At 34.0% G+C, this 27,693-nt stretch overlaps 1 protein-coding gene across 1 annotated transcript in view; it reads right to left on the reverse strand.

Annotated features, from left to right (window-relative positions):
• LOC129220771 (rap guanine nucleotide exchange factor 2-like) overlaps positions 1-27,693 on the reverse strand; it is a 68,838-nt gene that overhangs the window by 15,533 nt on the left and 25,612 nt on the right. The window contains exons 11-18 of the mRNA XM_054855204.1: positions 26,894-26,897; positions 26,529-26,705; positions 21,473-21,572; positions 17,164-17,291; positions 13,822-13,905; positions 12,023-12,097; positions 6,774-6,845; positions 1,006-1,155 (exon numbers count right to left, since the gene is read on the reverse strand). Coding sequence (XP_054711179.1) covers positions 1,006-1,155; positions 6,774-6,845; positions 12,023-12,097; positions 13,822-13,905; positions 17,164-17,291; positions 21,473-21,572; positions 26,529-26,705; positions 26,894-26,897 — 790 coding nt within the window. The remainder of the gene's footprint in view (positions 1-1,005; positions 1,156-6,773; positions 6,846-12,022; positions 12,098-13,821; positions 13,906-17,163; positions 17,292-21,472; positions 21,573-26,528; positions 26,706-26,893; positions 26,898-27,693) is intronic.

The raw sequence follows: 27,693 nt of genomic DNA on the forward strand, positions 1-27,693 counted from the left end.
CGGGGAAGGCAGAAAATGTAACTAATAGGAGGGCTCATTCACAACAATGGATAACACCATCTTCCCCATCCCTTTTCTCGACTTTTCGCCTCATGGAGTCGATCGATTTGGCGAGTGAAAAATTTACTAATAATGTATGGCGAATTTTCTCGCCAATTGGCTTGTACCTATGTTACGGTTCCACGTTATGATCATTCCGTAATTGACTCGTCCATCTTATGATTTTTTTGTTCTTAAAATTGCAATAGAAAAAGAAGCAAATCGAATTTTCGAAACATCGCTTCGAGGTGCAACCCCCATGCTAAAACCTAACTTTGTGCCAAATTTCATGAAAATCGGCCGAACGGTCTAGGCACTATGCGCATCACAGACATCCAGACAGAGAGACTTTCAGATTTATTATTAGTAAAGATTACACTATGTAGACTTACAATGAAGGTTTCTTTCATTAATTAACCTAACATTTCATTTTGCATTTCTATCAATTTTAATTGAGTTCATTTAGCATGACCAGTTTCACTCATTTTTCTTCTGTTAGCTACTTTTACACAGTTATGGTTCAGAAATAAAAAATATGCATTTGTGGTGCACAGTCCTAAATCATTTGCTTTTTTCCTGAGCAACCTCTAAAATTTAATCAGGCAATCTTAATATGAATTAAAATTGTTACATTACTAATTTTATGAACATAAAATACAAGTAAAAGAGGAATATATTACTTTGTTATATTAATGATGTATTGATATGTCATAAAAACAGAGTACATAACTTGTTGGGTATTTTTAATAAATGAATATTACTATGATTAATATACTTTTTATATTGAAAATACCATAGTTAAAAATATAAATATCGAAAACATCATGATATTTTCAAAATAAATATCGGATATATATCGGCGAACCCTGTCGAAAACGGAACAAAATGTTTGTGTAAAAAATATGCATTAGTGTCGATGTCACAGAGCCCCGACGAGAGGGGGGCGGGGGGGGGGGGGGGTCTCACCTCCTCGAACATCTTCTTGGGGTTTGGCTGTGCGGAGCTCTTCTTCCTCCTCTTTGCGGTGGCCGCGTTGGTGGTGGTGGCGAAGCTGTTGAGCGAGGCCATGGCCGCGGTGGGGTGGGCACCACCACTCTCCAGCATGCCAAACAGGTCCTGAAACAGACAATCGTTCGGATTCAATTCACAGACATTCAGAACCAGAATCACAAAGCGACCTTCTTTTGTTAACTGCTCCACTAAATTTTTATGAAAAGCCTATTCCTCCCTCGACTTTTCCTAAATCAGCGTGCCGCGTTATAATAATATTAAGTTTTCAAGAAAATAGCAGATTTGTTTCTAAACCTAAACTAAAGGGATGCACCAAGAAGAGTAGGCAAGTGTCATTTTTGATAGACATCGGTAAACGACATTTAACCGCGTTCTCCTTCCTAATGTAATGTATTATAAAATCGACTTTATTCAAATTAGATCGACTTCTCGACTCTTTCGGCACGTGTAAACAAAATATGCATTAAATAAGCTATTAGTGCATATTTATGCTATTTTATTATGATATTTTATTATGCATATTTAAGCTATTAATGCATATTTCGTCAGCCTCTTGTGTGTTAGGTCTGGTAGGTGTTGGGAAGTTGCGAACTCCACCTCCACTAATGGCCAGGGTTTATTCTTATGAACTTATTTTTGTTAGTTTATTTATTTTAGTTTCTATGGACCAATCAATTTTTGGTAAGATTTTAAACAAGTTTCCGATGTTCATTTCTTCACATTGACATTTGATTCTGCATCTTCCACTGTGTGGTTTTATCCATGCTTGTATAAGCAAGTAACATTGTTGACCGACTTACGGAATTTAGCCTTTCGGCTGTTCGTTTAAACATCGTAAGTTATCAATTTTAACCCTTTTAGAGAAAACAGAAATGCAAATACTTATATTAAAGCGAGCAGAAACTCGAAAATGCCTCTTACGATACATCATTGCGAGAACTTTTGAGTACTCATAACAAGGGTGCAACTGAAGGGGGGGGGGGGCACAGGGCTGGTACCTCTCCCCCCCAGAACGCTAATCTGAACACTTTTTAAGTGATTTCATACCATTTTAAAGTGTTCCCTTTTCTTTTTCCCTTCCTTGAATGATCTTAAAAATATGAATAGTTTAGAGCTTTTGGTGATAAAAAATTCGTGTGCATTTTGATTTATTTCATTAATATAGTAAACAAAGTAATAACAAGTATTGAATTCTATTTATTAATTTGAACATCTTACCGCCATACTGTTGTTTCAAGTACTTTATTTTTAACGTGATTTCAACTCTGGCATAAGAACAATTAATGTTTTTGCAACAGTTTTTGAATAAATTGCAAAACATATACAATTTTAAGGAATTTTACTAAATAATATTAATAATAATAATAAATATATATTGATGTAAAGAGGGAAAGAGAGAGAACACTGAAAGAGTGTTGTGAAAAAAAAAATTGTGCCCCCCCCCCCCCCCCCCACCAAAAAAAAATATTTTCTGGTTGCGCCCGATTCATAATGTTTTGGACATAAAATGGAACATTAATCGCTAGTTCCTAAAATGCAACTGAAACTGTGGTGGCTATTTTGAGGGCATTTTAAACCCTTTTTAAATATATTTTTGCCAATCCATAAAATATCTGAATCCTTTAAAATAAAGTAACTATTAAAAAAAGGTTTATTTTAAACTAATTTTTACAAGTATACAGTGGCTCTCAAAAGTGTTCGTACACTTAGAAATTTTTTAGTAAAACCATAATAACTCAAAACTGAATTCGAATATGAAGTCCAATATTTTTTCACATCATTCCTATGTCATTCTAAATACAACCCATTGGTTTTTTCAAGATATTGATGGAACTTTTTTTGAAATGGGTCAGAAAAAGAAGAAACAGGGAAATAACACGCCACAAAAGTCATCGTACACTCAAATATTTTCGAATAAATTCATGATTAAAATTATCATGTCGTTTTATTAATATTTTTGCATTGTGTTGACTCTTATAAGTCATTTGGCTTGATTTTTTTCTGTATTTATTCCTAAATATTGTGCTTATTACTGTAAAATGGCTGGTATTCTTAAAAAACCACAAACACCATTTAAAATTTGAATTTTTTTCCCACAGTAGTGGTAAATTGGTTTGAAATGTCTCTAAATTAGTTAATTTATTTGTTTGTATAGTAAAGTGCTTGATAAAATGCTTTAAAGAAAAGAATCGGATCGAAAACAAGGTGAGAAAAAGTCAACCGTCAAAGTTGACAAAACGTGATCGGAGATTTAAAGTTAAAAAATTTATGAAAAATACACATTTGAGTGCTGTAAAAGTTTCTGGAAAGTTAAATAAAACATTTTACATTTAATTTTCACCAAAAATTGTTCGCCACGTTCTCTGATTAGCTGGATTAAATAAGACCTCTTTCCGCAGAAATTTTCTCGGTCATGCGAAAAACAGAAAGCTTACGCTTTTTGTCGCAAAATCAATGATAAATAAGGTAAAATCGTTTTAGAATCACGTCTTACCTACAGATAAAAGTTAATTCAACATTGTTGGGTAAATTGTTGTATAACTGTAAGTAGAAGAAAAAATTAGGAACTCAATCTCAAGAACTTATTTGGATCAGTTAATCAGCATGGTGGAGGTGTTCTAGTGTGAGGGTGCATGTTAGCATCAGGACTTGATAGTTTGTAATTTTTTGATGAAATAATGAATCATGCTGTTCCTTTAAATATTTTAAAAATCAATATTAAAAAGATAATTGAATGCATTCACTTTTGTTTAAAACTAATTTTTTTCTTTTTTTTTAAAAGACTTTTGAAACCTTTATTAACCCATTTACATTTGAAAAATCTATCATTAAACACGGTAAGCTTTTTATCCAAACAAACATAATTAAATGAATTAACTTTTCATTTAAATTGAATTTTCTTTCCTTTTTTTTCAGACATTTGGAGCCTTAATTAACTCCTAGACTATTATTGTCACATTTAAAAAACGGGGTGTCCGAAAAGTCCTCTAGACATTTTTTAAAATGAAAAGAAAAGCAACATTATCGTATGAAGTTGTGGTTTATGCCATAACACTTCAAGGCTCAAGGTCTTTTATATAGTATTTTTCAAAAATGAAAAAGAAGAAAAATAAATAAATAAATAAATAAAAGTTATGTATATTACTTGTTTAGAAGAAGAGTGCCACAATAGGAAAGTTTTATTTGTTTTTTTTTTTTTTTAGCTTAAAGGCCTTCAAAGGACGTTATCTTCTTTGGAAAATAATCAGAGTTTTTGTTCGAATATTAACCACTGGAGGGCACAGCAAATTTAAAGCAAATTGCCTGAAGAGTTCAACTTGAAACGCTTCGCCTGTAAAACTTCATTTTTTCGTTATTGAGGCACTCTTCTGCCAAAATGAGCGATATATAAATTTACAGCCGTGGGCAGGTAAACAGCAGTATCTGCGAGACATTTGAAGAAATGTGTCTTGGATTAAATACCAGCAATAGGGAAATGTTGGAATGAGGCTTTTTTCGCACCTTTTTACAGGCCGAAACCAAATAAGCAAGCTTGTACAATAAAGCTAACACATAACAGATGACAAAAATGCAAAAAAAAAACCCAAAAAATTTGCAGTTACTGCCTTTTACCTACCTGCTTACCGCAGTACAGGTAATTGCTGTATCGCAACAGTAAGAAAAACATTGTCATTGTTAGTATTTTAGTCAAATTTTCATTTAGATAAATTTAAAAAAAAAAGAAAGAAATAACCCATTGTTATTTCTTCTAAAATACGTTTTTGCCCCATGCAGAGATCGTAGATCGTGTGCTCCGATGTAAACAACATTGAATCTGTAGTGACGTCATTCGGGCGATTCACTCATCTGAACTGGATCGGGTTTTGGTTAGTTCCTGCATGTGATAACCGTGATGTTTTTCTAAAGTTTTCGTGAGTGGCAACAGTGCTTGTTACTTTGCATAAGCGATTGAAATTTCGAATGTTGGTTGTTCCACCGTGTGGTTTCACGGTATTTAATGCTGCAGTTTTGAGAGTTCGCTCTCTCTCCCATATTTTTCTTGTGTGTGCTGTGTGCACGTTTGTGTCGTCCAATCCTGTTTAGATGAAAAATGTCTTAATGTTATTGGAATGTTATTTCGTGTAGATGCATCTGGTCTAGAGCAATTCGAAATGAGTTTTTAGCCATTTTTGACGAGATGTTGTTTGTTTCAGTACAATGTTTTATGTTTAATGTTCCTGTTGAACTGGATTCAATGTAAGTAAAATACATTGTCTAAGAATTAGCTCTGCTAAAATTAAAAGGAAATTTTTTTCTTCTGGACTTGGTTCTTCATGTGCTTATTTAAACTACTACTCTGCTAATTATTTCCGAGGACTGAAATGCTTCTTTCTGCCCCGGGCGCATATATGCAAAATTTTAAGGGGGGCTCGGATATTTTCCCCATGGTTTAGCAGGATATTTTCCCCATAGAAACGGATTTCAGTACGGATTAGAGTTATTAAAGTTTGACATTTGTAGTTAACTATTCATTAATGGCTGGAGAAGAAATGTTTTTACATTTTTGCAAACAAAAAAGTACCAAAAGCAGGGGGGGGGGGCTCTAGCCCCCCTTTATGGGCACCCTTGATGTAGGGTGCTTAATGATGTTATTAAATAGAAAGCAGTACCATACTTGCCAACCTTCGAAGGAAAAAAAAACAGGAGATTTTACTAGAGGTATATAGGTGATTCACCATCGACATATCCTCGCTACAGAATTATTAAATTATGCTTTTAAATAACATGAATACTAAATTTAAAGTGAAATGGGGATTTTTTGCAGATGTAAGCAAACTGGTAGCAGCAAGAAAAATATACTGCAAAAGAAAAACTAAATAGTAAGAAGTGAATTTGCTTAAAGTTTCGTACATTCTCCAGTCTCTACCAGAAAAGTAGCTACAAAAATTTAATTACTAAAATCCGAAAAAAAAATCAATATATAATGAAAATACAATATAAAATAAGTAGGTATAGGGTAGTACATGTTATAATAACTTCAAACTTTCAAAATAATGGAAATAATTTCAGGATGCAAAAGGATTGAAATCTGCTGCCATTTTCGGTAAAGCACGTGCTTCGTCACCATGCAATGTGGAAAGCTTCTAAAAAATTAATTTTTACTAAATGAGTTATAAATTTTCTTATTCCTTGACATTGGTAGACTAGAAAAGGGCGCCATCTATTGCGAAGAAAGTGAAATTTTTGATGAATGACTGAAAAAACTGCAAAAACAGGAGAAAATCGTAAAAAAAGGGAAATCGGGAGATGGAAGCAAAAAACGGGAGTCTCTCGTTAAAAACAGTAGAGTTGGCAAGTATGAGTACCTCTCATGAGCCAAGTTCATTGTGTGCACCCTTTGCGGACATGGAATAAACTCGAGTACTATTCAAATGCGGTTCGAGCAATGAACGGTGCACATATTACACTCTGTTGATGAAAGATATTGCTTTCTGTTGGTAATATGATTAAACACATAAAAGACATTTGTTTCTCTCACTGTTGTGACGCAGCTATTACCTATAATTACACCATTCTCTTTTTCTCTTTCATGATGTCATAAAAAATCCTTGAACCTGTCAAGAATTATCAAACTGCATATCCGGGGGACAATTTGTTGTTTTCCTATGAACTTTAAAATGCGTCAAGGACTTTCCTAAGGAAAACAAAAGCAACAGAGAGAGAGAGATAAGGTAGAGACTCACGTAGGGTGCAGAACACATGCCGATGACAGTCCGGATTTCCTTGGCCACCATCCGAAGCTTCTCGAAATTCACCTGCAACACCATTTGTCCAGTTTTAAAATGTATCAAATCAATGGTAGTTTTGAATGATTCAGTAATGATTTTCGTCAACGAGATTCAGATTGAGATCAGCCCCCTGCTCCCTCAACTGTGGCGTCGACCACTTATATCAGCGAATCGAATTCAATTAAAATCATATGACTCTTTTTTAAAAAGTCATTGATTTAAATGATTTTGATCTGCAACTCTTTTAAGATTCAAACTGTCCGTCATTCTGTCTTTACCAGTAAAAATCTTTCACTGGTTTCATCCCTAAGGTTTTTCCTCACACATTCATTTTTGTATTGCTCAAATTTTCTCTCCTTACCCAACATTGAAACTTAAACTTTAAATTGCACACTTTAAAAGATTCGCTATATTTTTAATTAGTAACCACTGCATTCAGGATGGCTGAACGCCAGTCATACAATTTCTTTTAAACGAACATACAGTAGAACCTCCATTAAGGGACACCTCCGAATAATTGACACCTCTATTTAAGGGACATTTTTTCTGGTCCAAGTCCCTTTGAATAGGGACTTCCATGCATTTACCTCTAGTTAAGGGACACTCTGTTTAAGGAACAGTCACAAAGCCCAAAAAATGCAAAAAATAATGTATTAGCGCATAAGAAAAAATGAATTTACTGGAATTAAAGTGTTATTTTTCCTCTAAAAATTAACCGAGGTAAGTTTGACATACACATATGTGAAGGAGACCAGTAATGTATTGTATAAAAAACTTGCTGAAATTAACATGCATGATTTGTCCTCTCAACAACTTATTCAAGCCGTGGAAAATCTCTAAGTTTGCCTGAAGAGGGCGCTGGAGTAACTTTTATTGTCATTCGAACAGTTGGCCTCGAACGAGGAAGATCGTAATAAGATTTGTGCATCTCTAAACTCAAATGATATTTTATGTTGTGTAATGTTTGTGTCCGTTAATAAAATTCTAATTGTGCTGTTATCCACTGAACCACCAATTGCACTATTGAACCTGTCGGACATTTCCATACAAGTAGATTCAACAACTCATTAGCTTTATATGTAAAACTTAAAATTTGAACATTTATCATAATTCACATAGAATTACATTGTAAATTACATGACGTAAAGCAAATATATGTAATGAATTTGTTTCAAAATTATTTCTGTATGCTACAAAACTTTGTCATTACAAAATTTTTGATTAAATTTTTATTAATAAAATAATATAAACTTAGAAATTTGAATGAGTGTGAATTTTATTTAGCATATATGAAACATTTTCAGTATTTAATCTTAAGTTAATAGTTAATGTTTATTGTGATATTATACTACTAAGTACATGGCATTTATTAATTCATCCACCTCCATATAAGGGACACCTCCAAATAAGGGACAAAATGTCTGGTCCCCTTAGTCTCCCTTATTGAGAGGTTCTACTGTAATAATTATGCATTTACTGCATTTTGTAAAACAAGACGATACTTTTGGAGCCTTTCTTCTATCTTATACCACAGTAAAATTATTAAAATGTGAGCCAGACAATATAAAATAGAGGCATAGTGGCTCGAAGCGATACCGAATGCCGTAGTTCCGAAGCAGGTCACGTGACATTTCTATCAATATGCCGGCAAGAACTACCATCGAAATTTCGACACACTGAGAAAACGTTTCTCTTTGACAGCATTTATTTCATGATATGGGCAGTCAGGGTTCGTACTCAATTTTAAAATTAAAATGAAGGAGTTTTGGAGGAGTTTTGAAGGACTAAAATGAGATTTTGAAGGAGCACTAACGGGCTGTCTTGTGTCGCACTTTTTTTTCAACAAGCTTGACCCCCTTCCCCTTTGTCAAAAAGTGTCACACTTTATCTTACTCCTCTTGTCGCATGTCATATTTTTTATAAACATATTGTTATAATAACTGAGTGATGTCACTTTTTGTCACCCTCTCTCTTCCCCTTGTCCCAATTTTATGAGCCTGTCTCCCCCTCAAGGCATGACATCCCTTGTGGATGATCCTTTTTACACTATCATAAGTGCTATTTGCTACACAATTGTTTTTTAACACAATCACTTAATGTAGTACATCTGCTTATGTATTTTTTAATATTTAAATAATAATTAGACAAACCAACTTTTGCAGCTGAGAGTGTGGTGGAGAGAAAAGCAATGATCATAAAACTCGAAAAAATAGCCAAGCACCATTTAAACAGGTTTTACTTCAATTATGAAATGTCTTTATCCATCTAATAATAATTTCATTTTCAACTTTTATAACTTCTATGCTCAATTTGTAAATCACATATTTATGAAAAAAATGAACATACGAAATTACTACATTAAAATTGCCCTTATACCTTCGCCTTTGTGATGAAGTTAAGTTGTCGATCGAAGTATTTCAAGTTACTGTCATAGAGGAAGACCATGTAGTCTTGAACAAAGAAAGGAGCAGTTTTGAAGGAGTTCAAACCAAAATGAAGGAGTTTGAAGGGCCCTCCAAAAAAATTTCCTAAATGAAGGAGTATTGGAGGAGTTCAAACCAAAATGAAGGAGTTTAAAGGGCCCTCCATAAAAATTTCCTAAATGAAGGAGTATTGGATTAGTTCAAACCAAAATGAAGGAGTTTGAATGGCCCTCCAAAAAAATTTCCTAAATGAAGGAGTATTGGAGGAATTCAAACCAAAATGAAGGAGTTTAAAGGGCCCTCCAAAAAAATTTCCTAAATGAAGGAGTATTGGAGGAGTTCAAACCAAAATGAAGGAGTTTGAAGGGCCCTCCATAAAAATTTCCTAAATGAAGGAGTATTGGATTAGTTCAAACCAAAATGAAGGAGTTTGAATGGCCCTCCAAAAAAATTTCCTAAATGAAGGAGTATTGGAGGAGTTCAAACCAAAATGAAGGAGTTTAAAGGGCCCTCCATAAAAATTTCCTAAATGAAGGAGTATTGGATTAGTTCAAACCAAAATGAAGGAGTTTGAATGGCCCTCCAAAAAAATTTCCTAAATGAAGGAGTATTGGAGGAGTTCAAACCAAAATGAAGGAGTTTAAAGGGCCCTCCAAAAAAATTTCCTAAATGAAGGAGTATTGGATTAGTTCAAACCAAAATGAAGGAGTTTGAATGGCCCTCCAAAAAAATTTCCTAAATGAAGGAGTATTGGAGGAGTTCAAACCAAAATGAAGGAGTTTAAAGGGCCCTCCAAAAAAATTTCCTAAATGAAGGAGTATTGGAGGAATTCAAACCAAAATGAAGGAGTTTGAAGGGCCCTCCAAAAAAATTTCCTAAATGAAGGAGTATTGGAGGATTTCAAATCAAAATGAAGAAGTTTGAAGGGCCCTCTAAAAAAATTTCCTGAATGAAGGAGTATTAGAGGAGTTCAAACCAAAATGAAGGAGTTTGAAGGGCCCTCTAAAAAAATTTCCTAAATGAAGGAGTATTAGAGGAGTTCAAACCAAAATGAAGGAGTTTGAATGGCCCTCCAAAAAAATTTCCTAAATGAAGGAGTATTGGAGGAGTTCAAACCAAAATGAAGGAGTTTGAAGGGCCCTCCATAAAAATTTCCTAAATGAAGGAGTATTGGATTAGTTCAAACCAAAATGAAGGAGTTTGAATGGCCCTCCAAAAAAATTTCCTAAATGAAGGAGTATTGGAGGAGTTCAAACCAAAATGAAGGAGTTTAAAGGGCCCTCCAAAAAAATTTCCTAAATGAAGGAGTATTGGAGGAGTTTTGAAGGAGCGTACGAACCCTGGCAGTGTCTTGAATCAGAAAGGTGCTGGACAGAGGAAATACAAGGTGTCCATCATTAAATGACCCTACTTTGAAGTTGTCCAGCAGTGACACTATTGCTCAGGAATCAACAAAAATTTTGTGCGTAACATACTGAAGGGGTGGGAATCTGTTTGAGCGAACAGAAAAAAAAATAATTGAAATTTTTGCCACCAACGGCTTTTTAATAAAATACGTGATTTTCCGATCATCAAGGCTCGACCCGAGTGACTTTTAGCTTTGGAAGCATTTAAGGTTCGCGAAACTAATAGCCATCATGTGGAACATGTATTTGATGAAATATTTCTTTTTAAACCATCGTAAATGTAAAATGAATGTGTAACTCATAAAAAAAGCCTTCTGGTGGAAAAATTGTACATTTTTCCATCAGAAAAAAATATATATATATTTTGAAACTGATTCCAATCTCTCCATTGTGTGTTGTTCACAAAATTTCGTTCCTTTTTGAGAAATAGTTTCGCAGCTAGACAACTTTAAAGTAGGCTTGTTTAATTATGGACAACCCTTACTTTCCCAGAGAGGCACCACAAGGATCTCACACCGCAATAAATGATTAGGAGCGTGGAGCAATGTTTCTCGATTTATCATTATTATTATCATTTTTTATTTTGGCACTAAGCATTTTACAAGCAGTCAAAAGAGACACAAATTGAGATTTTTTTTTAAATTTTATTTTAGTTTTATGCTTTATTTATTATTTTTTATGTAAATATTTTTATTTCTATATCATACTTGCCAACCTTCAAAGAAAGAAAAACAGGAGATTCACCAGCGACATAGCTTCACAACAGAATGATTAAATTATGCTTTTTAATAACACATAAATACTAAATTTAAAGTTAAATGGGGATTTTTCACACATGTAAGCTTATTGGTAACAGCAAGAAAAATATATTGAAAAGGAAAAACAGAATAATAATGAGTGAATTTGCTTAAAGTTTCGTACATTCCCCAGTCTCTACCAAAAAAGTAGCTACAAAAACTTAATCACTAAAATCCGAAAAAGAAAATCAATATATAATGAAAATAAAATATAAAATAAGTAGGTATAGGGTAGCACAAGTTAAAATAACTTCACTCTTTCAAAATAATTGAAATAATTTTAAGATGCAAAAAGATTGAAATCTGCTGCAATTTTCGGCAAAGCCGTTAATAACAGTAGAGTTGGCAAGTATGCTATATTATTATTTTTTTCTTTTCGAACAAAACTATTTTCTCCTGTATATATCAAAAATGAATGTTACCGAAGCGGGTTGTTTGTAAATTTTCCCATACGTCATCCCATCATTTGTTAAATTTAACACTGTTGAATAGGTACAAAGTGATGGCGTATTAAATTTAAAAAATACATAAAATGTCTCTCGATGATCGAAAAAGGGATTAAAACAGAGAGCACTCACCAGGTCGTCGATGACCGAATCGTTGCCCAGATGAATGAACGTCAGGTCTTTCTTCAGGACAGGATAGAAAGGAATCTGCGGGAAGGGAGACACAGTCAAAAAGCAGGCATTATTACGACTGTTGCAAGCACATACAGACACCCAGGTTACGATGTGATCCCTTGCTAGGGGGTGTCACCCCCTCCCCCCCCCCCCCCAAAGAATGCAGATTCAGCCTTGTCAGTTTTTACGTTTATTTTATGAGGAATCTGTGGGAAGGGAGACACAGTCAAAAAGCAGGCACCATGACTGTTACAAGCACATACAGACACTCAGGATACAACAAGATCCCTAGCCAGGGGGTGTCACCCCCCTTCCCCCCAGAGACTGCAGCTTCAGCCTTGTCAGCTTTTACGTTTATTTTATAAGGAATCTGTGGGAAGGAGGACACAGTCAAAAAGCAGGCACCGTTACGACTGTTGCAAGCACATACAGACACCCAGGTTACGATGTGATCCCTCGCTAGGGGGGTGTCATCCCCCTTCCCCCCACAGACTGCAGCTTCAGCCTTGTTAGATTTTACATTCATTTCACGAGTCGAGTCGAACCATTGCCAGAAGACTTTCGTCAATGCGCCAAATTCATTTCAGCTACCAGTTTGAAGGTAATCCGAGTTTCGATGAGCGGACATCTGCCTCAAACCCGATCATCAGACTATTATGGAACGATGAGTCAGCGACATGGACGAAACTGCAGTCTTCGTGATATCTCATAGGTGCCAACAGTGAACGATGAAAATGTTATAAAAAATCAAAGTTACTTATCTGTTTCAAATCAGGGTATAGACCTTTCTGTAAAAATCTTTTTATTTAACATGAACACCACTTGCTTCTTGCAAGACAAAAGGCAACATGGTGAAAATCAAAACATGTTGCTGAAAACCAACAGTTGGAAATGCCGTTACATGTGTGCCAACACCTGATTGGTCCATTGATATTTAAATTAGCTTTTGGCTGTTGACCAATCACATGTTGGCTATAGTTAAGATACAGAAAAATTAATTTTATATTAATGTTTAATTAATTTTATGTTAATTTTAATAGGTAATTTAATATATATTTTATTTAATTTTATTTATTTATTTTTTAACATGAAAGAATACTCTACAGAAAATTAGGGAGGATTAGCATGAATAAATTTAGCGATAAAAATCTGATGGGACTCAAATTTAGGAAACTGAGCTTAAAAATTTTATTTTTGAATTAAAAAACAAAAAGTCTACAACATTTCAGTTTGAAAAAAAAAACTAATACGTTTAGGTTTGGGGAAATTAAAAAAAGCTGGGGTTTCTTTACTCTGATAAGTTATAGCAATTCCTTGCTGCAAAAAAAAAAAAAAAAAAAATTAGGAAGTTCAGAGGAAAACCGGAAATGTTTTAGCGCATGTTTTGGCAAGTAAAAGTTTTAAATAGAAGGAAAATGAAATAAACAGGTTTCAAAAATGATTGGACAGCAATAATTTTTACACATTTGTATAAAAAGGGTTCAATTTTTAGATTGTTTGTTTTCTTCTTGTTTTGTTTCTTTTTTTTTTCAAAATTGAATTCCACTGAAAAATCTCTTTTTCAGGGAATTTCGCAGTTCTGGTGAAAACTCTTCAGATATTCACTCATTTGGTCGGAAAGAAGGCATCAAAATCGGGAGAGTTAGCAGAAATGTGACAGCACAAAATTTCAACATTCAGTCAAGCTCAACTTTTTATCTTTGTTTATATGGAGGAGAAAATAGTCTTTAAACACTTCATGAAACTTAGCAACTCACCATGGGGGGCTGTATGTGGTCCGAAGACAAGAGATTCCTGTACTTGTACATGTTCCGCGAAGGATCCATGAAGTCTTGTAGGTCCTTGAATAAGAAAACAAAACAAAATAAAAACATTGCAATTTTTTAGCAAACAAAAAAAAGCAAAATGACATGAGAAAGTTTCCAATGTTATCCTCAAATTTTTATTTACTTTTATTTTTCAAATTTATTTCTTTGGTACAAATGAAACAATCTATTTTTTTTACTGCACACTTGCCAACCTTCGAAGTAGAAAAAACAGGAGATTCCACTAGAGGCATATAGGTGATTCACCAGCGACAGATCTTCACATCAGAATTATTAAATTATGCTTTTAAATAACGTGAATACTAAATTAAAAGTGAAACGGGGATTTTTCGCAGATGTAAGCTCATTGGTAGCAGCAAGAAAAATACACTGCAAAGGAAAAACCAAATAATAAGGAGAATTTGCTTAAAGTTTCATCATTCCCAGTCCCTATCAATAAAGTAGCTACAAAAATTTAATTACTAAAATCCAAAAAAAAAAAAAAAAACAATGTAATGAAAATAATATATAAAATAAGTAGGTATGGGGTGGCATAGGTTAAAACAACTACAAACTTTCAAAATGATTGAAATATTTTCAAGATGCAAAAGGATTGAAATCTGCTGCCATTTTCGGTAAAGCACGTGCTTCGCTGAACATGTAATGTGAAAAGCTTCCAAAAAAAAATAAATTTTTACTAAATGAGTTATTAATTGGAAAAATTCTTCTCCCCTGACGCTCGTGGATGACTAGAAGGGGGGCGCCATCTATTGAGCAAAAAGTGAAATTTTTTAATGATTGACTGAAAAAACTGCAAAAACGGGAGAAAATCGTAAAAAAAGGAAAAACGGGAGATAGAAGCAAAAAACCGGGAGTCTCCCGTTAAAAACAGTAGAGTTGGTAAGTATGTTACTGACTATGATGGTACAGATTGTTAGAAGAACTCATAATCGAATAAAAACTAAATATTTGAGCAATACAAAATAAATCATTTCATACATTTGTCGCAATTAAGCAATTCAACACTTGACAAGAATTAAACATTCAATTAAAGAACAATGATCAGTCACGAGATATTAGTCACGCAGGGCAACACTTAGCATTTATAGCAATACCTTGCAATAAATTTGCGCAAAATGTGAAGCAGATTCACAGGACTTACTATACAGATCATTCATTTAAAAATAAAACATAAATAGAGTATAAAATGGAAAAATAACAAAAACTGCGGGTTCATTGGAAAGATTTTGCTGAAAAAAGGACATTATCTTCAACATCTTTATTTAATAAGAATGTTAGCAATCTCCCAAAATATATACTGAACAATAAAAAGGAGCATTTTCTGCTGAGTGTGCATGAGAATTTTCCAAAAAAAAAAGACTTGCATTAAAGTTTAACAAGAAAATATAAGCTAGAAAGTAAATGAAAAAAATAGATAAGACCAACAAAAAAAAAAAAGTGTTAAGAGACATTTAAAAGGCGTGTGTGAAGAAAATGAGCTCACACTATATTTCTTTAAAATTTCATATCATATCCAAAATTGGATGGAAATTAGATCATTTGAAAAAACAAAAACATTCCACATAAAAATAAGCATGTTGTCCACTATGTTGATTTTTCTATATTAACTAATAAGGACCTGTTACTCGTTTAGTAGATTAATTTTTTTAACGAAAATGATATCAAGAAAAATCCCAAGCACTAAATAATTTCAAAATGTACGCATAAACACGAACAGATACTTAAAAGCAATGTTTTGAAATGCAGAAAAATTGAGCCCCCCCCCCCTTCGCGTGTTGAGGGGGTGCTCAAGCCCCACCCTCTTGCCTCCTATATGGGCGTCCTTGTTGTATATTACTCAACCTGTCTGTATCTGTGTATCATCAGATCTGTGTCTGATCTTCATCTGATTTTTTGGTGTGTTATCGGGGGTCAGATCTTTTTTCGAAACTGAGCAAATTTTTTTTATAGAACTTTATTAGTTTTCCTATTTCAAACTTAAGTTTGCAGAATAGAAAAGTGAGAGGTAACTTTTTTCAAGGTGTTAACATAATCTGTGTGGGAAGATCAAGCGCATAAGAGGAAAAGGTTCATGACATAAATGTTACACTTTTTACGTTTGATTTCCTTAGGAACATAAAGATGAAACATACATTTCTAGCAAATTTAACAACATTAAAAGTTGGATAGAAAAGGACATTAGTCTGAAATAGTTCGTCAATAAATAGAAAAAGCCCTTAAGTAAATTAAATGTTCAATTAAAACTTAAAACGATCAACTAAATAAGTTAAATCACATCAAAAGATCCATCCAGAGAACATTAGAACTAAAATTTTAATTCAAACTTACTGAATAAGTTATCACGATAAGTAATGAATTTTAAATTGAAGATGGAACAATAAAACACAAAGGAAATTACTTACTGCAAACAAATTCTAAAAAAATATCCAAAGATATAAATAACTAGTTTTTAAATCTATAACTTAAAATAGTTAAAAGTGACAAACATTCCATGATTCTAAGATCTAAAAATTGAAGAAACACAATATATGTTGCCAGTTTTCAGAAAAAAATCACCTTTGAGGAAATTAAAAATATTGTTCTATGGAATTAAAACAAAAATATTTAGTAGACAAGTAAATTACAGTTTTGTGTTGTGAACTCTGAAATGGTTGATTGGCCAAACGAACAGCAAATAAGCTTTGGTGTAGGGTTGCCGATATTGCACCGTCGCCAAGGTAAAGTAGCCGATTGCCAGAGTGAAATACTTATCGCCGCGATCCGGTTACCGTAATTCTGCCAAAGGTTCCACTACACTGCTAAAATAATAATTTTGCCTAGTATCCATGTTAGCCTGAGATTTAAATAGCTTTAAACAATGACCTCTTGTCCTGTTTCTAGTGCTAAGCTTCAGCCCGTAACATCTTTCATTTTGAATAAACTTAAACAGCAGAATCATGTCCCTTCTTTGCTCAAGACTGTACATTTTAAGCCTTCTGAGCCTGGAATCGTAGTCCAAATGAGAGAAAGTCCACTCATTACCCTTGTAGCCTGCCTCTGAACCCTTTCCAATACATGAATATCTTTCTTAAGATAAGGACACCAAAACTGAACAGCATACTCCAAATGAGGTCTTACCAGACTTCTATTTGTGTATACAAGTACAATCCCTTCGACCCCCCCTACTAGAAGATTCGAAACGAGGGTCCCCGCTTACGAGAGGTCTTTGATCCCTTGAATGAAATCTAACTCCAGAAGGACGAAGCAAACATTTGTTCTTTTATGGGCACCTACCTCGAAGAGCTTGGAGTACTTGGTGGGCAGCTTCTCCCAGGTGGACCTGAGCCTGGAAACGGCCCCATGGCCCAGGCCACTGATGATGGCAAACATGGAGTTGAAGTTCTTGCACTCCTTGCACTGTCCTGAAACAACAAGGGAAAGCATCGTCATTGTCGAGAAAAGGTGCTCCTTGACTGCAGTCGTGAGACCAGAATTGGAAAATCAGGACATATCACTGACACGGGGGCAAGGGCGGATCCAGGAATTCTTCAAAGGACGGGGCGAAATTGCATTTTTAAAACTTCAGTTTTGGAAAAAATTATAGTTTCGAACCCCCTCCCCGAAACATAGTCGAATACCGTTTAAGGGGAGTCGGTACCCTAAATACTTTCAAAAATTCGATTTTTTGATTTTTATATATTTTGAAACTCCCCATTTCAATACCTTTTTAACGATACAAACATCTTGAACGTGCTCATATTAGAAGTAAGTTAAAAAGTGCTTCAAAAAAAGGTAAATATATGTTGATAAGGTATGATTTTCCCCTTTAAATTGCAATATCTCGAAATGGTATTTTTTAAACCAAATGTTCCTTTTTTCTAAGAAACTAAATTGTGTTAGGCTTTGAAATTTTTACCACCTATTCCATACATCTAACTGCATATACTGAAGTAAACTTTTTCGCATATTCGAAAATTATTTTTTCATAGAGCTGATTTTATGTGGCAAAATGGTATTTTTTGAAACAAATACAGTGACTTACACATTAGAATTTTTTACAAAAAAACTAAGCTTTCTTTCTGTAAAATGTTACTTCAGTACAGAGAACAGAGTCTACTTGAGGTACAGAAAAAAATTCATACTTGTATCTTTAATAGATTTTCAGAAAAAGGTACACGAACCTGTGCACATTAACATTGACGGTATACAGGTTTACTGACTATCCTTAAAATTGCATTTCTGGAAATGCAGTTTCGAAAAATAAGCTCGAACCTCATTCCTTCCTCTAACGTAACCAAAGACGGTTTAAAAATCGCGTTTCGAGTCCTCAAATCTGAAATATTCCGAAACATTTCCGGTCGAGAGCTCTCTTAAATTCTTCGCAGAGTGTCTAAAAAATACTTTTTGGAACTTCAAAGTCCAAAAATTGCCGGTAGAGCCCCTCAAGGGAGGGGCGATCGCCCCTCCCTTGTATCCGTCCATGCACGGGGGAAGGGGGAAGATTGCTAAAAACACTCATTTGTTTAGGGTGTTCTTTAGGGTGGTTCAAAAAAACGTTTTTTTTTTCAGCTAGAGTAAAGGACACCCCCTATTATTTTTAGTCCTACTACTAGCATTATGCTGTAAACGTTTTAGCTTCTTACTCCAATTTTAAGAGGATGCCCAGTGACCCCTCCATTTAATACGAGCGAGGCATAGAAAATGCAACAAAATTAGAAAAAATTCATTTCCCCAGCTGTTTTTTTTTTTTTTGTAAATAATTATTTTATTGCAATGTATATGCATGTTACTAGTTCATAATATGTTACTATTCATGTTACTGTTCATAATATGTAGCATTGTTTTTTCAGTTCAATGTATTTTTAACCCCCCTCCTCATATGTATGAAGTTTGTAGGAGGGGGCTGAGCACCCTCTTTCAATTGAAATGGGAAGCTAACATTATAATTCCTTCCAACTTTCCCCCAAAAAGCGATGTTTTCTATCAAAATTCCCCAACTCCAAAAATTATTTTTCCATTAATATTTTCATAAAATGAATCGACTTCCTACGATATTTTTGTCTCTTGAAAAAAATGTTTTCCAGCCGAAGATTTTTTAATAACCGATTTTTTTAATAACCGATATACAGGCATTTACTACTCTGTTTCTGTATGTTACCCGTTTCACGTATCAACTAGTTACTCTCGCAGAACATTAATGTGAATTCTGTAGCATAATGTTCAACATAATGCAAAATGCGAATTACACAAAGTTGAGCAAAGCTAACCCAACGCTGTTTGATACAAACAATGTAACTATCAAATGTACAGATACGAATTTAAATACGAAAAAAATTCTTTTTTCCCGAGGATTTTTTCCCCTCTGATTTTTCCCCGCCCCCCAAAAAAATTTCCCAAAGAATTCCCCTTAAAACCTATTTCCCCAGAGAGCACAAGATTTCCCCAAAATGGGGAAATTTCCCCCAATCTGGCAACACTGCGTTATCTAGGTGAAAAAAATTTTTTACATGTATTTTTGAACCACCCTAGTGTTCTTATCAAAAAAAAAAGCATTGGCTTCAAAAATGGTTTGAACAATGAAGGAGCAGTGTCTTCCATATTAATTGATACCTTTCGCTTACTAACTTTGATACAATCCCCTCATTGTTTAGAAAATAATAATCTTGTTTTTGAACGAGAATGCTATGACGATCTTCGTGAGATTAAGTGTCTAGATTTAAACTGTACCCATTTTCATACTTCTGGCAGAGGATGGAGAGGGAATTTTTTAAAAAAAAATAATAATAACACATAATCTTGATGAAGATTTAGAACATTTTTAGGACAATAACATTAATAACCAAAAAAAAAAAAAAAAAAAAAACATGCTATTCATATTTTATAAGCTCAGGTCACAGTGACAAACCCACAGGGACTTGAGAGACAAATGGTAGAAAATTTTGAATTGATTTCACTGAGACTTTCAAACTTTATCTGAAAAAACGAACAATATAATAAACATTATAGGATGATCAGAAGAAAGTTCAAAATTTTAGGAGCTTTTTTCTTTAAATTAGGAATTTTAGGAAAATTTCAGGACATTTAGGAGAAAGTTCAAAATTTAAGGAATTTCAGGACATTTTTTAAAAGTTAAGAAATTTAGGAAAATTAGGACAACACCTACCCCTGACTTCAGAGCAGTTTAAATTTCTTTCATTTTTTAGTAATTTTATTCATTACAGAAAGGTCTTCCAAAAATTATATTCATTCAAAAAAAAAAAAAAAAACCTTGTCAAAGGGTGTTTGGGAGATGCCATTAAAACTGGAGAGTCTTCCTAACAACAGGGGTGCCCACCTGGGGGGGGAGGGGTCATGATGCAGACTATGCCCTTGAAATATTTAGGGGGTGAGAGTTTTAAGGGGTATTTTTCTCATTTTTTTTATGGGGGGGGCTCGTTTTTGGCGGGGGGGTCTCGGTGATATTAAGGGGGATGCGTCCTTGCCATTGAGGGGGGCACCCCTGCTAACAAAATTGTTTGTGTGGATTTGGTAGCAATGAAATACGAGGCTTGTTTTTAAAGTAAGGTCCGTTTAGAAATAATGAAAGAACGAGTATAGATAGAGCAAAGACATTTATTGCACGAAAATCTACCACCCTTACACTACATTTTGACATTGCTCCAGTGATTTTCCAAGCATTTGTCATAGCATGCAGTGGCGTAGCCATGGGGGGGGGGGGAGGATAGGGGGGTTTGAACCCCCCCATGAGCCCCAAAAGATTATATATATATATATATATATATATATATATATACATACACATATATACATATACGTATATATATGTACGTATATGTATATATACGTGTATATACTTATATATACATATATGTATATACGTATATATATATATATACATATATATGTGTACAATAAATACACAGTTAATACATATATATATATACACATATATATAAATATATACATATATATGTGTGTGTATATATGTATAAACTGTGTATTTAGTGTACACATATACACATAGTGTGCATATATACATATATATGTATAGTTTATACATCTATGTGTATATAAGTATAAACTCAAGGGCATAGCTTTACTTTAAACTTCAGAAAAAATCCCCCCCCCCTAGGATTTTTTCTTGCTATGCCACTGATAGCGTGGTACAGGTTTTTGTATACCTATTCGTACAAATTTGCCACCTGGGTAGACGACCATGAGAACTCTTACAGGGCTTTGGCTGGGAGGTTTTTGAACATCCTCTGGTCTGTCCCCACCTCGCTCGCAGCCACTTTCATTTGTTTCGGCATCTAAAGTCTTTCCTTGGTGGTCTGTGACACAACAGCAATGATGAGCTCAGAGAACATGGTTGACTACACAGGCGGCCATTTTCTACGAATAGGTATACAAAAACCTGTACCACGCTATGACAAATGCTCGGGAAAATCACGGGAGCAATGTCAAATTTAGCGTAAGGGTGGTAGATTTTTTTGCAATAAATGTCTTTGTTTTATCTGTTCTCGTTCTTTTTTTATTTCAAAACGGACCTTACTTTAAAACGCCCCTCGTACTATGTGTGCCATGAATAAGGGAAAGTGCTTACTTGCCACTTTGATGAACTGCTTTATGATGCGCATCCTTCTTATGAGGTTATGCTCGAAGCACACTTCCGTCACCACCCAGAACATCTCTCGGTTCACCAACTGGAAGGAAAAACAGCCTCAGACATCGCATCACGAAAGAGAAACACACACACCGATATATCACTTACAGTGTTGTTAAACATCCTAACATGTAACATGATATCAAATCGCGATATTGTGAACCCAAGATTCAGTTAAAGATTTCCATTTCCAAGGTGGGCAGCTATTTCAGTCTTTAGTGTATAACAGGGTTCGTACTGAATTTCGGAAATAAAATGAAGGAGTTTTGGAGGAGTTTCGAAGGAGTAAAATGAGATTTTGAAGGAGTACTAATGGGCTGTCCTTAAACGATGTCACTTTTTTTCAACATATTTGATCCTTTCACCCTTTTCCACAAAGTGTCACATGTCATTTTTTATAAACATATTGTTATAATAACAGTGTGATGTCACTTTTTGCCACCCTCTCTCTCTTCCCCTTGTCACAATTTCATGAACATGGCCTACCCTCAAAGCATGACATCCCTTGTGCATGACCCTTTTTACAATATCATAACTATGATTTACTAAACAATTATTTTTTTTAACACAATCACTTAACATAGTACACCTACTCAAGTATTTTTAAATAGTTAAAATTTAATTGGACAAACTGACTTTTGCTGCTGAGAGTGGGGTGGAGGGAAAAACAATAATCATAAAACTTGAAAAAATAGCCAAGCACCATTTAAGCATGTTTTAAACTTCACTTGTGAAACGTCTTAGTCATCTAATAAAGTTTCACCTTCAACTTTTATGACTTCTATAATCAATTTGTAAATCACATATTTATGAAAAAAATAAATATACGAAATCACTGCGTTGAAATTGCCTTTGCCCTTGTGGCGAAGTTAAGTTATCGATCAAAGTATTTTAAGTTACTGTCATAAAGGAAGATTATGCAGCCTTGAGCTAAAAAAGAAGGAGTTTTGAAGGAGTTCAAACCAAAATGAAGGAGTTTGAAGGGCCCTTCAAAAAAATTTCATAAATGAAGGAGTATTGGAGGAGTTTTGAAGGAGCGTACAAACTATGTATAATAAACCTCAAACAAGCTAAACATATCTTGGTTCATCAGGTGATGTGCTTTATTTATCAACAGCACATTTATCACACAGGCAATATACCGACAGCCTGGGGAGAGGACCACAGTTTGGTTGATTCATCCTGATGGGTTGAATCTAAACTTTAGTTGACTCAACTTATTCGAGAGGGACGTTGCCAAGCATTCGCTCTACATACCAGTAAACTAGTTGAGTCAACCCAGTTCAGTTTAATCAGTATTGTGGAGCAGCTGCTTGAATTAATACAGCTTATTAGAAGAAAAGTTGATTCAGCTAAGTTTCTTCGTATGAACATAACAAAAAACGCCATTCAACTAGCTGACATGGCAAATTTTTTGATTAGTTGATTCAACTAACTGCCTCGTGTGTAGGAGGTTTTATTTTGCGGAATATTTAATATTTTGGTGGACATTTTAGTCTTGTTCAATTCTTTCATTCAAAAGTCGACCATAAAGACAGAATAGTATGACACGAGGAACCCAAGATTCAGTTAAAGATTTCTATTTTCAAGGTGGGCAGCTATTTCAGGCTTTAGTGTATAATAAACCTCAAACAAGCTAAACACATCTCGGTTCGCCAGACGATGTGCTTTATTTATCAACAGCACATTTATCACCCAGGCAATATACCAACAGCCTGGGGAGAGGAGTACAGTTTGATTAATTCATCCTGATGAGTTGAATCAAAACTTTAGTCGACTCAACTTATTCCAGATGTAGCCAAGCATTCGCTCTACACACCAGTAAACTAGTTGAGTCAAACCAGTTCAGTTTTATCAGTATTGTGGAGCAGCTGCTTGAATTAATACGGCTTATTAGAAGAAAAGTTGATTCAACTAAGTTGCTTCGTATGAACATTCAACTAGCTGACGGGCAAATTTTTTGATTAGTTGATTCAACTAACTGCCTCGTGTGTAGGAGGTTTTATTTTGCGGAATATTTAATATTTTGGTGGACATTTTAGTCTTGTTCAATTCTTTCATTCAAAAGTCGACCATAAAGACAGAATAGTATGACACGAGGAACCCAAGATTCAGTTAAAGATTTCTATTTTCAAGGTGGGCAGCTATTTCAGGCTTTAGTGTATAATAAACCTCAAACAAGCTAAACACATCTCGGTTCGCCAGACGATGTGCTTTATTTATCAACAGCACATTTATCACACAGGCAATATACCGACAGCCTGGGGAGAGGACCACAGTTTGGTTGATTCATCCTGATGAGTTGAATTAATACTTTAGTTGACTCAACTTATTCGAGACGTTGCCGAGCATTCGCTCCACACACCAGTAAACTAGTTGAGTCGACCCAGTTCGGTTTAATCAGTATTGTGGAGCAGCTGCTTGAATTGATACAGCTTATTAGAAGAAAAGTTGATTCAACTAAGTTCAGGGTGGCGACAGGAACTATGGAAAAAAGTTCCCTGACTTTTCCCTGATTAGGTTAACCAAATTTCCCTGATTTACATTAACAATGATAATGGTTTCCTTTCTTTGCTCTACTTGAAATCCATTGTATGTTTGTATAAAATGCAGTATTTTAAACTTTTTAAGTTGTGTAAAGTTGTTGAACTAAAGGTATATTTTAAAAAGATGCTCTTTTTAAATAAAATGGTTAAAAAAAAAATATCAAGTCAATTTTTTTGGAAAAAACCCCCCTACAAAACAGTGTATCAATTTTTTCTACATGGAAAGATTATAGAAAATTTAAAAAAAAAAATACTTTACTTCTAGAAACCATTTAGTATAAGAATTTTAAGAAAATATTAAAATTACTCTTAAAAACATATGTGTATTTATGATAGAACTAAAAAGTAATTGAAATTATTTTGAACTAAGTTTTCAAACAGCATAATAATTGTTGCAATAATAACAAGTAATAGTGAAAGAATAGAAGTAATGTAGTTATTCTTATATAATTAATTGACATATTTATGCAAAACAGATGAAACTATTTGACATCCATTCATAGGGAGCTTTTCTCTAATCAAGAAGATAGGTTTTAATGAATGAATACAGCATTTTAACAATAAAAAAAAAAGATATTTACTTAAGTACACAAGTTAACTCTGAAAAATGATTTCAGTATGTCACGAAAAAAAAAAGCTTAGATTGCTTTTGCAACAAACAACTTTGAAATGCAAGGAAAAAAAAAGCAATTTGTTAATTTCAAAACATATAAAAGAATACAACTTGGTTATAAAATAAAAGAATCATTTAAATCTGAAGAAAAGAAAATCTTTATAATCTGCGGCGACAACAAATAGTATAACGGGCAAAAAACAAAATTTTTTTTTATTGAAAGTTCAATTTTAGCAATTAAATTAAAAACGTGAAGAAGTAATAACTTTTAAGCTTTTATCAGTATTAATTCAAAAACCAAAGATTTCTTCTTCAAATCATGATTACAGTACGCTAATTCAAGACAATGGAATAAAGGCAAAGGAGCTAGGCATTAATGAGGGCTTCCTCTTTATGATTGTTTATTTTACGTAGCATTGAAAACGTGAAAGGAAATTTCAAGCTAGGTAAAATAAACAACCTAACAGACACAGAAGCAATCTTAGGAAGTTCATCCTGTGGTTAATAAGTAAGATTCAATACTTTGATGTTGAGGAAAAAAAGAACCACAAATATGCGGCAGTGTATAATCGCAACTCATTAACTTTACTTTTTTTTTTGAACAGATAATGGCGGAAAATGAGTAGGGAATTAGAGTACTTAATTTTGTATAGCAAAAAAAAAAAAAAAAAAAATTTTTTTCTTCATAAAATTAATTTTCCCTGATTATTTGTTATTTTTCGAAATTCCCTGATATTTCCCTGACTTTTCCCTGATTAATAAAGTTCCCTGACTTTTCCCTGATCTCCCTGATTTCCCTGATCTGTCGCCACCTTGAAGTTGCTTCGTATGAACATAACAAAAAATGCCTGTCAACTAGTTAACAGGCAACTTTTTCTAAAAGTTGATTCCAATGATCTAACCTCTCCTGTGTAGGAAATCTTATTTTTCAGAATACAGTCGAACCTCCATATATCGAACTTCCACATATCGAAATTTTCTATATATCGAAATTTCAGCAAATTCTTATGTTCATTACACAGAAAAATTGTTTCTATGTACCGAAAAAATCTCTTATATATCGAAAAAATTTCGAGACATTCGTGGATTTTTTTTTCCACTTCAGACTGTTTGTCTCATAAAAAATGAAAATTAAGGGAAAAAATTTTGTTCACTAAAGGTTGCTACAAAATTCATAAGGAATATGGGGTTGAGGGGTGTGTAGATAGGTCGTTGCTCCGTTCTGGAGTTCTTAAATTCCCTCAAGTTTATTTCAAATCTAAGTTGTAACCAGTAACATTGTAAAATCAGTTTCAAGTTATCCTTTTTGTTTGTTGATTATCATTCTTAGCCTTTTTAGCTTCAGTAAAAATCATTCAAGTGAAGTAGATTGATTTTTTATTTTTCTCTCGATTACACTGTTAAAACGAAACCCCCCTGATGTTGCGAATCAAGTTAATTGCAGAAGAATGAAGGTGTATGAGCGTGCAAAAATGTCATTTCTGTTAATTTTTTATTTTTCAACTTTCATTTAATTCGTTGCTCATATAAATTAGAAATTGGGTTTCATACACGAAAATTAGCTTTAATTTTAGTGATTTAGGAGATTTGTACGATAAAATAAGATCGTTTCTATGTATTGAAATTTCTGTATATCGAATTTTTTTCTGGAAATTTGCTGCTTCGATATACGGAGGTCCGACTGTATTTACCATTTTGATGGAACTTTCAGTTGTGTTCAATGACCTTCTTTCGTTCAGAAACCCACCAGAAAGACAAAATAGTATAGCATGAGGAAGTTTCACCGCAAGCGAACGAAATCCGTTTAAACCCAGTCTACACCGGGTGGGGGACTCACCTCGACGAACTTGGAGAGCATGGGCGTCCCGTACCGCGATCGGACCTCGAAGAGCTCGTCCACGTACTCGGTGGGCTCGATCTGTCGGAAGATGCTGAAGTCCTCGATCGTCAGCTGGGTGGCCAGCTCCACACTGTTCAGCTGCAGCAGGTGCACCTGCCCCTCACGCAGCAGCTCCTGTCGAGAGAAGAGTTAGAGTACATTTCCCTCATTTTCAATTACGGGCTAGGTTTTCCATTTAATTCAGAAAACTATTACTGCCAGCTCCAGAAATCAGCAAAAAGATCCTGCTGGTCCTTTGGACCAGTCAACATGAATGTACTGGTAAGCTTTAAATTTAACACTAAATATGTTTGTACCTAAACTTGCCTATACAGTGATGCACTGTTTATAGGTTTCTCTTTTATACTTTTTTTATCAATTATACGTTTTTTAAATGGGTCCCTGAGGAGTCTAATACACATTAACCTGTACCTATTATATGTTTTTTAATTTGTATGCTTTTTTCCCTTCAAAAACGTATGAACGGTGCTTCACTGTACTTTATGATTACATTTATTAAGTTTTTTGACATTAAATTGGACCATTTTGATGCTAAAAAATTAAACATTAACTAAAACACTAAATGGTTACTTATATAATATACATAGTAAATGAAGTTCAAAATGGTAAACATTAATAATAAATTACAATGCAAAACAAAGAAGCAAAGAAGGTAAAACATTTTTCTACCAATATACTTGATGTTTCAAATTTTGAAATTTTTAGTTTGGTAAAAATTGGCAACAAATATTTAACTCCGGTATCTTGAACAGCCAAGTGTACAGTCAGAAAACCAACTTCATTAAGTAACAATTAAAACAGGCTACCAAGAATTTGAGATTTTAATTTGACCATTTTACTTAGTTTCAGGACCTTATCTCTCCCCCCCCCCCACAAGTATGACAAATATTGAGTGAAATGTGCATATTTGATTTAACCCCTTCAGTCGGAATTATGAAATATTATACCAAAAATGTTGATATTGGTACACAGTGTACTATGGTAAAGGGTATTTTATAGACAAAATTTTGAGTTTGTAGGAGAAAAATTAAAAGAATTATGGCACGTCCAATATTCCGGACTTATATTTTTGAAATCAATATTTCACATACAAAAACGATAA

Source organism: Uloborus diversus, chromosome 1 (genome assembly GCF_026930045.1).
Source record: "Uloborus diversus isolate 005 chromosome 1, Udiv.v.3.1, whole genome shotgun sequence".
Classification (NCBI taxonomy): domain Eukaryota; kingdom Metazoa; phylum Arthropoda; class Arachnida; order Araneae; family Uloboridae; genus Uloborus; species Uloborus diversus.